Source organism: Lineus longissimus, chromosome 18 (genome assembly GCF_910592395.1).
Source record: "Lineus longissimus chromosome 18, tnLinLong1.2, whole genome shotgun sequence".
Classification (NCBI taxonomy): domain Eukaryota; kingdom Metazoa; phylum Nemertea; class Pilidiophora; order Heteronemertea; family Lineidae; genus Lineus; species Lineus longissimus.
In genome coordinates, this window is record NC_088325.1 from 10,876,438 (window position 1) to 10,887,189 (window position 10,752).

The 10,752-nt window shown below is 40.3% G+C and overlaps 2 protein-coding genes across 2 annotated transcripts; one reads left to right on the forward strand and one right to left on the reverse strand.

Annotated features, from left to right (window-relative positions):
* Positions 1-368: 368 nt before the first annotated feature.
* LOC135502411 (uncharacterized) lies at positions 369-2,825 on the forward strand. Its single transcript, XM_064795225.1, has 3 exons — positions 369-464; positions 1,380-1,601; positions 2,422-2,825. Exons 1-3 carry the CDS (start codon positions 459-461, stop codon positions 2,665-2,667), a joined length of 474 nt encoding a protein of 157 aa, XP_064651295.1. The 5' UTR covers positions 369-458; the 3' UTR covers positions 2,668-2,825.
* Positions 2,826-3,184: 359 nt separating this feature from the next.
* Positions 3,185-10,143, reverse strand: LOC135502445 (uncharacterized). The gene is made up of 11 exons (XM_064795281.1): positions 9,839-10,143; positions 9,107-9,370; positions 8,424-8,687; positions 7,968-7,999; positions 7,039-7,573; positions 5,996-6,208; positions 5,739-5,753; positions 5,062-5,316; positions 4,674-4,693; positions 4,065-4,104; positions 3,185-3,513 (listed from the first exon to the last, which is right to left on the reverse strand). Exons 5-11 carry the CDS (start codon positions 7,055-7,057, stop codon positions 3,509-3,511), a joined length of 567 nt encoding a protein of 188 aa, XP_064651351.1. The 5' UTR covers positions 7,058-7,573; positions 7,968-7,999; positions 8,424-8,687; positions 9,107-9,370; positions 9,839-10,143; the 3' UTR covers positions 3,185-3,508.
* Positions 10,144-10,752: the final 609 nt, after the last annotated feature.

Genomic DNA, 10,752 nt, shown 5'->3' on the forward strand with positions numbered 1-10,752 from the left:
CTGTGGTGTCCAAAATCTACGTCTTATGTTTGTAACTGGCTTCTGCTGGTCCAGGGTTCAAGTTCCTACTTTGCTTCATTATGGTCGAAAGGACGGCGAGGCTCCGTAAGCCCGGTAATCTTCAGTTGAAGTTGTGCAGTACTGTTTTAGAGCTAAATACGAATGTAACGTGGACACTACCAGTTCTCATACTCAATAAATTGTCATGACCTGTGTGTGATTGTAGCTACTTCTATTTTGAAATGACTCGTTTGGCAATCATGATCAGTGACCCCAATTTTCCTAATGGTGAACCATTATTTCATGGTTTCGACCAGATTTGTCCGACAATTAGGCACTCGCGTTTAAAATGGGACATTGCCCTTTATTGGTCCAGTAATTCACATACAGAACATTTGCAATCGCAGCAGGAGAGAGTCGAGAACTCGAGAGAAAAGCGCCGAGATCGAATAGAAGAAATGAGGGTAAGCTTGCATTTAATACTTACATACTGTTTTATAGAGACGGTGTTATAAACATTGTAATTTGTCAGAAATATTTTCGAAAATCATCTGATCGCCTCCCGAATGTGATCGGTTTGATTGGTCGTTGTGATCATAAGACAATTGAAAATACATCAGTTGACGTCCCCTTGGATGATCTAAATTGTACTCGGAGAGTGATCTATAACCCCTGATTAAATATACCTTAGTTTATTGATCAGTTCACCACCAAAACTCCTATTAGAAATTTGGTGAACGATTTTAGAGTCGTAATAGGACACTCGGCTGAGATCGAATGCGAGATAATTCTCTTCAAGTGAATGTCTGATTCCACCAGGGCGCTTTCACGCTGCGGTAGCCGGCGCAAAAAGCCCTCACGCAGGTATTTGATAATCGAGCGTGCCCACAAGTGCATTTTTGCGTCTTCTGCTGATTCTCCAGAATTAATATAGGCCGGGTCTATTTGGCAAGCCGCTCGCCGAACAGGCATCTTTTTTTGTCCTGTTTGGAGAGCCGCTTGCCAAACAGCACTAAAAAGCCACCCTGTTCGGCAAGCCGGGCTTGCCAAACAGGTAAAAAATCTACCCTGTTTGGCGAGCTGGAGACTTTACTTTAATTTTAATGAGTTCGGCTCTCCATTCAGGACAAGAAAAAGTTGCTGTTTGGTAAGCCGGGCTTGCCAAGTAGTCACTTCCATTAATTAAATGGCTCGTTATTCACTAAAAACAACTGAAGCTGTGAGTAGTTGGGTGACCGGTGTAGTATTTTGTCTCGTTCAGCAGTGACTCCTAGGTCTGGTTCTCGTTCTGAAGTCAACCCACGGTTTCCAGGGGGAGGTAAAGTGCGAGTAAAGGCTGACGGTGAGCACTTCATCCAAACATTATTTTTCCATTCCAGGGTGTTTTAGTCCTAGTCGTGTTATTGGTCTGCCTCCTGGCGGTTGCTAACTGCGCTAAGAACAAGAACGAGAAATGCAAATCCAAGTGCAAAACTTCCTACAATGGTTGCATAGCAATTACACAAGTGTCCAAGTGTAAAGGCAGGAAGACACGATGCAAGTACGAGTGTGATAAAAAGTTTCCATCGGAATCAGTCAGGAATTGCTACAAAGGATGCAAGGTAATAAAGAAAGTTTCTCGGGCTTATTTTAGAGGAGTAGGGGCGTTTAGATGGAATGCCGGGGTACCAGTGAGACGGTCTCAAATGCTCCCCTCTCCCCTTTGAGAACTTTGAATCAAAATCTCGGCTGCGGCAGAAGTTCGAGCGAAATTTCACGACTTTTCCATGAATTTCCAGATCCAGTTTTGCGTGCGCATAAATAAGTATACCGTCGATTACAGATTGGTTACCATGGTTCCTTTTAAATGAGCATGCGTAACTGGAAACAAAGTAATGCAAATTAAGTTCCTATTTCTGCCGACCGAGGAGTTGGTTCAAGGTGCTCAAAGAACACTATACCTCACAGTCTTAGAACGCAGGATTATTTATGGTCCCCCGGACACCCTTTCCAAGGGTATTTCAAAACTTTCACACCGGTGTAAAGGTTTAAAGCATAGAGTGTCGGATGGACAAATGATCATATTGTGCGTTGTTAAGAATAAACATTCATTTTAGTTCACATAGTTTCTGTGAATTCCGATCAGAAAATGTACGTTACTGTTCTAGAAACTGTTAGCTGCACTTTTTTGAGCGAGAAAATAGTAGGGAGTTTTCGCTTTCCGAAGGGAGGATGGTATTTTTTTTGGCCGGTGTAGAAGTTGGATATGTCTTAGAATATAGTGTTCAGGGACGAAGAATTCTACAATGCGCTATTTGGTTGTGGAGTGAAGTTACCCATTTCACACAGCCGCTCGATCCTCCCGCGATCAAACTATCATCCGACCTTTATATGCAATTTGGTTTCTGTATTTCTATTTTTTCTACTGTTCTCTGCTAACAGGTCTCAAGCACACGGTGTGCTACCAAATGTGAAAACAGGAGAAAGAAGGACGCGTGTATCAAGACTTGCAAGCAGCGGAAACTCGAGTGTCGCTTCACCTGCACAGACGCCATGATGAAGAGGGACGCGAGAGCAGCGCCAGTTAATGCGAACGAGGAAGCACAGGTGGCGGTTGAAAAGGAGGAGAGAGCTGCAGTGGCGGCTGATGAGTCAAACCCCGTCATGCGGGCTCTTTTCGGACAATAGGAAACACCAGCCTCAAGTGAAATTTTCAATAAATAGAAGATCTTTTGAAATCTTAAGTAAAAACTACATATATGATTAGATATGTTTTGATATTTTCAAAGCATTTACTTGTAGATGTGAGTGCACAAATAAAATGTCACGAAATATTCATGTTCTTAGATATTTGTTGTTGTTGTTGTTGTAATCCCTTCAAGAAAAGACAATCGTGCTACCCATGAGGACAAAGTTCCTGTTAGCAGCATTATCACAACCAGCAATTTACCCCTATTGTCTCCAAAGCCTAGTAAAATAATGAACGAACTCGAGTCCCCATCTGATTGTTCTGAATTTGTTATCGGCTGCGCTGCGACAATCCAATCCATGTGCACCCTTTTGTTGTATTGTTAATTTGCAAGTCTATTTCGGTCCTCGGCTCGGATATTTGTGTGTTTTTAGTTATCATTGAATAGGCTTGTTACAGTTTGCTGCATAGCTCATGCTTGAGATACGGCAAAGACAAATGTACAACTTCATTATATTTGAACGGGTTCATTTATTATATCCAGTGCCTTCCAAAACGGTATTCAGCTGTATTGCGTAGGTGACATTTTCGTCATGAAGATATGAAGTCAATAATAACTCTACCTAACCTCACTGAAGTCGGTATAATGCAATGATTATGTGCCCTCAAGATTAGTTGGATGTTCAAACAGTAATTGAGGGACAATAATAATCAATTCTGCTGGGTTTTTTTGTCCCAAGGGGTTAAACTTAGTTTAGAGCAGAGTCAAATATGTCGGGCAATAAGTTATTCCTTGTCGTCACCAGGTGCCGTTCGAAAGTGTTGTTTGTTGCATTCCCGTTAGCCTGAAATTGGAACAATTTACAAACTGAGGGTGACCTTGAACACTAGTTCTAGCCTGCCTGAGGGATATTACCATAATCTGATGAGTTTAATTGACATGCTTTCAACCCACCAGATCTGAGTAGTAAATCGAATTGACAGGTCGAAAATTGTGATATGATTCGTGTAAGATTCTTATTCACGATATTACCGTTTAGTTTCGTGTACATGTACATGTGCATCCTTAACGATTCCTATAAGTTTCGTATTTGGTATCCAAAATAAGAATATTACAAGAGTCGTGTCGTGAAGATTGTTCATGTACCACGTGTGCGAAACTGATGTAGGCCTTCATCTAAACTTATTTTATAAGACACTTATAGGAATTTCCGACTTGGGTTGGCCCATTCACTGTGCATGCAGGAATAACCTTCCGATTGAAACACACGACCCCCATTTCGAATGTAAGGTATAGATGGCGATTTGCAACCGTAGACGAACCTCTTAGAAAAAAGGTACTCACCCATCAGCACCCTCCCTAAATCATTCCGAAAAAATTATTTGGTTTACTTACCGAACATTCCATGGAAGAAATCCTTCGTCTTTGACTTGAACTACAAAACAATGAATGAATATTAGCACATCAAAAAAAAAATCCATATAAGATTCATAGGTGAGATTGCTTTAAGAACCGTTATCTTGTATTATCATATACCCTATGTGCACTGATCCGGGAGACAAGACATCGGAAAAACAAAAAAATACCCCGAAAAATTCATTCAAACTCCACCAAAATCAAGGACAGTTTTCAAAAGACCGACATTTATAAGATAACCTCGAACTCGCCTCACCTAATATCATTGCTGATTTTTTTTAGAAAGATTTGCGAAAGATGCACGAAAGAAATATTGCATGGCTGAACCGACTTCGTCTCCGGTCCTCGTCACCGGCTCAGCACTCGATGATTTTTTACGGCCTGAAAGCTTTCGAACTTCGGTCTCGAGCTGTTATGCCGTAGAAAATCATCCCGTGCTGATCCGACGACTGGGACCGGTCATTCAGTAGGTTTTCGTATTAGAATATAGACGTACAGTACAGACATATACAAAACAAAATATTTCTTAGCATAAAGAACTTAAATCGTATGTGTGTCACCAACACACTTAAATTCACTTCAACTTACCGTTCGTTGCCGAATTGGACCTGAATTGTCAAAATTAAGGATACTGTATGAAACTGCTTTTTAGACTCAAGGACTTCCCTAAACGAAAGGAAACCTCATCATGTTCACCACTCGACAAGTTCATCCCATGTTTGTGCATGCACTGCACACGAACAGGGAATGATAAATGTGAAGTGATGTTATTCTGAAGTCTTACCTTTCCGTGATCTTTGAACGTTTAATACTTTTCTGTCCATGCTAATCCTTCACAGATGTTAACCCGTTCCAAGGCCAAATTAAAATTTTGTAAGAAATGCATGATTTAGTAGCATGTGGTGTGTGTGTCCGACGTTGATACAAGAACTGCTAGTATTGTCAACAATAATCCACTCGGACTAAATATACGTACATTTCCTAGTATCTTTCACATACACTGCCACTCTGTTGTCATGCATCTTAAGATAGCCTCCATGTTGTGGTTGTGTGAGGAGATACCCGCACGAATACTGGTCTTTCTTTCCAAACCAGTTGACAGCCCGGCAAGTTAATTTAGACGCGCACCAGTTCCGGCATTTTCGGGCAGATTTTATGAATTTGATTGGCTTGTAGAAGTAGTTTCCGAATTTCGGCTTGGCGAGTAGGCCTTTTTTCAGTATCATGCAACCTCAGAAAAAGAAAGAATTATATTCAGAAATTCTCTACTACTTATGGCATTGTATGGTTTATGACGCTAACATGGTTAAGGAAAGTAAAATACTCAACTACCCTATCCGCTGACTTTTAAAAGGTCAGGCCGAATCCTGATACTGAAGAAGGGAAAGTGTCAAAGCGGTTGCATATCTTACATATTCAATACATTATGTTATCCAGTAAGGTCTATGCAACCCCGGAGTATGGTCCGATTTTGTGTGTGTTTTAATTGGATTTGGCTTTTGCTTTTAATCCCCAGCAAGAAATCTCAGTCACGAATGACTAACTACTTCTTTTGGGCAGTATTAGTTGACAGTGGCCATATATCTAAACGGGTCTCTTCGGAATTGGAAACAAAAATGATTTAGTTGGGTACATGCTTTAGCTGTTTCCTACCTTGAGATGGAGGTACTGCAAAGCAAAGATATAACAATTAATTGAGGTCCCTTATAAAAGGCACTCTCCGCATATTTCCCAAATCAAACATGCTTTAAGAATTAAAGATTAATGATGGATTCAGCTTCGAATGTAAACTCTCCGAGAAAGCTCAAAAGATTACGTCCCTGAATTTCAAGAAATGGCCGATGGCTTCCAAACTGGCACCCTCTGCCACCTGGTGGCAAGTAAGGAAAATTATCTAGCTCTGCACTTACAATCATAATCTTCCATTCCTTTGACACACACAAAATAATCCCCAAGCTTGTAAACACGTTTGAATTCGATCTTGTGAAGGTTGTCCCATCGGCGCCGAAAAGATTGTCCGCACTCTTGTTTTGATGCCACAAACTTCGTGACATAGGTTCCCGTGTCTCTTGGCTTTTTCTTTGCGAACAAAAAGGCGTCTGTCTGTGAGATGCAAAGCAATCCTGAGAAGAAGAAAATGTACACCAGGGCAGGGTTGTTCGAAACCACGTAAGCGCCTTGCCTAATGGTGTCGTCATCAGTCTCAACGTGGAAATGTCAATACAATTAATTGAAGAAGAGAATCTTTTCATTCATATTTCGTACCAATTACGTCATCGCCTGATTCAGAGCTGGATGCAAACGCATATCCGTACCCACACTGGTTAACTATAGCGCGTGTATGCATTCAAATGTATCACTTTGTACAACATAATGACCTGGACACTGCACTGAGAGATGTTTGTGCTTTATTGATGCGTTTATAACAACAGGGGTATGTACAACGCATGCGATGTGCATGACTTCTTACCTGTGTAGCGCTGTAAAGTTGATATTCCGACAAAATAATACAAAAGTTCAGGTTTGTACTACAATCTTTATTTCACCTCCAAAGTCGAGATAAGGTTATTATCAGATTCTTGGTTTAGAGTTTATACAGTTCCGTGTACATGTGCAGGGACATTCGTTTTAATGTTTTTGTAATGTTCTTGATAAAAATCTTAATTGAGAATCTTACAAGAATGAATGAATGCACAAAACTGAAGATCTACCGATTCATACCTAAATTATTGCTTTAAACTTTTTTTTTGTACGGGCAATGTCTATATCAGATAAATTAGAACGGAATTGGGATTATAAGACAAGGGAGCTAGTGTTCGCCAATGAAGACATGGCGTCGAGGTACAGTACTCAGTAACACGAGTATGCTCGGAACCGCTCATCCAATGCTCGGAGTTAAAATTTTTTTTTTATTCTCCGAGGTACATTAAATAATCGCAAGAAGTCCACTTACCAACAATCACTAGCAGCATTATGCGTGGATGGCTTTGAGTCAGCCTTGCGCGCTATAAAGATTATTCAGTTCATCGCACGTGTCTGCTTTGGACGGATATAACCGCGTCGAAGTAACCAAACGCCTTAATTGAGCGTACGTACCAAGACAGCCTCGGGACAATTCATGGATGTGATGTGAACTGCTGAATGTGTGGCGACGACTCATTTTTCGTAGCCAAACTCTTGCAACAGAGTTTTTTCTGGTTGATGCAACTACATGTTGGCGAAAACGTCTTTTCTTGTCATCTGGCCGAAAGTTGGCTGTGCTGCATACCTGCATGGGTACTTGCGCTCATTTGACCAAATGTCATTATGATAATGTCTGTTAACATATTTTTTCTGGGTGTTACTATGAAAGCCGAGAAAATGCATTATTTCGAGGTGTTCATAAACCATAGTATAAGTTCGAATATATTCACATACACATTTATTTTTATTCAGAGTTCATCTCACTAGCCGAAAAACCGTTTTAAGAAGCCTTTTATCTTCCTTGCCTGTAAACAGAAAATGAGACAAGAATGCGTATTCCTGCAGTTTTTAATGCAAAAGGTGAAGTTATATCTGTTGACCGGATATTACTGCCAGACACCAAGTTTAAAATCGTAAATTCTAACTAGGTCGACAACTTAGATACACTCCTGTGCTTTGAATTACTTCCGAGAAAGAAAATGATGAAGCACTTCGAATTACAATTTTCTCTCGGTATTCGAGATTTGGTACGCTTCATGAATGTACTGAATGCTACGAGATAAGAAATAGGAAATAAAGTTTTCTACTTCATATCTCATATGATATATGATATAAAATAATGTAAAATGTCTCATAAGCCCATTGGGGCTGGCTGTAACTTACAGGCGACAATAAACAAATATATGCATATATACTCACAGTTTGTCTCTTTTTGACATGTTTTTTTTTTGCTGAAATGAAAAAGTACTGTTCAGGAATAACTGCACATAAAATGGACGTCGTTGCGTTACTTAAAGTCGGCCAATTTGTAAATAGCTGGGGGTAAGGCCTGGTACTGAAATGATATTGTTTCTTATGATGAACCGATATTTCAAACGGAATGTGGTATAAAAATTCATTTACTGGCCTTGGTTACTTAAACTCTCTTGAAGCAGACCTTGGTCTTGCTCAGCTGGACATGTCCAGTGGCCGTTTTGGCACGACTTCAGTGCTTTTCGTTTCGTTATAATACTGTTAAAGAGGTAAAATGATCCCGTCTTTCCATGTTTATGCAATACTCAATGATGACTACGTTAAAAATGTGAAAGAACCATAAGAATAAAAGTTTAATCTACGTTAAAACAGGAAGAACCATAAAATAAAAGTGGAACTTACGAATTTTACAGACGTTTGTATCCTTGATGTACTGCACACAACAACTGCTTGCCACTTGCCTGTGACTAGTGTCACTCAAATGAAAGTGGCATCGTTTTTTCTTCCTTACCCAGTCAACAGCCCTACAAAGTGAGTTCTGAATGCAGTAGTCACGGCACTGTTCACCAGTGTATATATACCACTTTAGTGTACCACCCGTTGTGTGTGTGTTCGAATGAACGTGCATGCATCCTTCTGATGGTGCATCGGCGGTAAACTTCTTTCCTGTAGAAATTGATGAAGGTATCATGCAAGGCATTGCATGAAGAAGTAAAGAAAAACAATTTCCCGACGAACAATTTCAACCAATTTTTTATTTTATTGGGTCCTCCTTGTATGATCTGAGATTAAGATTGATTAAAATGAGCATGTTTTTAATTTATTTACCCCACCCCACATAGACTTTGAATCTGATGGAATTTTTTCATTCCCGCCCTATGCATAGCTTTGGAGATTGAAGAAAATGTTTTTTTGTAATTTCCGCCCTACCCACGGCATAGGTTTTGAAGATTCAGAAGTTTCGGAATCAAACTTATTAAAAAAGTGTGGCCACAGGAATAGGGGATTCTAAAGCTCTTGAAAAAGCCTCGATAAACTAACAAACTTCGTATTTCTTGTTTTTAGCCCTTCGTAGGGTTACTTACTTGTATCACGACGAAGTTCAAATGTGTGGAACGATTTGGCATCTAGGTCAGGAATGGCACACGTGTCGCCCTTGTGCTGACACACCTTTGTCTCCTCGTTCCATTCGAGCGCTTGGCATTGGTGATTTTCGACACACCCGCTCAGACATTTCCACAATGATTGGCTTACTTGTTTGGTACTTTTCGTGATATCCGTCCCATGACACGAGCCCGGTTTATATGTCAGGTGGTAGTCATTTGCAAATTTAGTTAATGCGCTTTCGTCTGAAAGTGAAAGAACAGGATATGAGCGCATATTTCTTTTTGAAAATATGTCACCGTTTGCTGGTTACAAACTACTGGTAATGCAACTGTCCGTTTTGTCCGCGTCGTCTTCGCGTTCGTGTCTTCGCGTCCATCTCTAGTTGAATAGAATTATAAAGTTCTACTAATAGTCGTTTAGCCCTTTGAAGTTTGATTTTGTTCTCAATTGAATCACCTTGCATATATGAAGGTTCATCGCTCCACTCTTCTGCTAAGTTTATATCTTATTATCGCCGGGCCGCAAGCAGGAGTGCTGATCAACACGAGTACATGCTAGCAAACATACCTGGTATTTTACATCAGCCCCACCCCCCGAACCTGAGCCTTGAACCAAAGCGAAACAAAATCGTATTGCACAAAAATAAATATTTAAAACACCGTTAAGAAATATTCATTGTATGCTATGTTTTGCAAACAATGTACATGTACCTGGTGGGTCGTAACACATCGACCAACACTTCGATCCTGCCGTACATTTGACCTTGGCTATTTGACCCTCATCTTTAGCAACGGCTTCGTTATCAAACGGGCTTTTGTCATCTATCGCTTGGCCTTGACCTTGGTGCATAGGGGTGTAGATATTGAAACAAAACAAGAGGCCCTCACTGACAAGCACACTGACAGTTACGTACAAGCCTCCTGGTGGTCCAACATCCGGACAGTAGAGTCTGCTTTCGGTTGGAGTTGCCGTTATTGTAGACTTTTTAGCAATGGCTACAATGGTCCCGAATGTGGGCTGCTTGCAATTACTTTTAGTCCCATATTCAACTGTAAATATGATAGGTATGATTAAAAGATGATTGTACGTGCTGGTGTTGGCAACAGGCGTAAAGAAAATTGAGGCCATGAGTACTTTGAAAATACACGCGCTCAAAATGTAAAGAGAGGATTGGACGTCTTGAAGGAATAGTGTAGTCACCAAGAAATTCATATCATTCATATATTTACTGATATACAAAATGTATCATTGTACATGTATATCGAGACAAATAACCTATAAACAAATCACCTCTATTTTTTGATGAGATCAAGAATTTTTGAGTAGGTATTACAAAGTGTTTGAATGATTATTAAAATCAAGTGTGGTAATTTAACTCGGAACAATTGATGTGGGAGGGGTTTGTTGAAATGACGAATAAAGAAATATAACCAGAAACTCTTGGCTAACTCGCCTGTTTTTTCGGTTTCTTCCCGCCAATCAATTTCACGGTTGTCATCTGCATCGTCATTCCACTCTTCCGCTGAGCTCAGCCGTCCTGCCACTGAAAATGAAGCTGGTTTATACCAATTTTCCTGGATAGGAATGCAAATTGGCAAATTGGTAACTTAGCAATGCTGCGAAG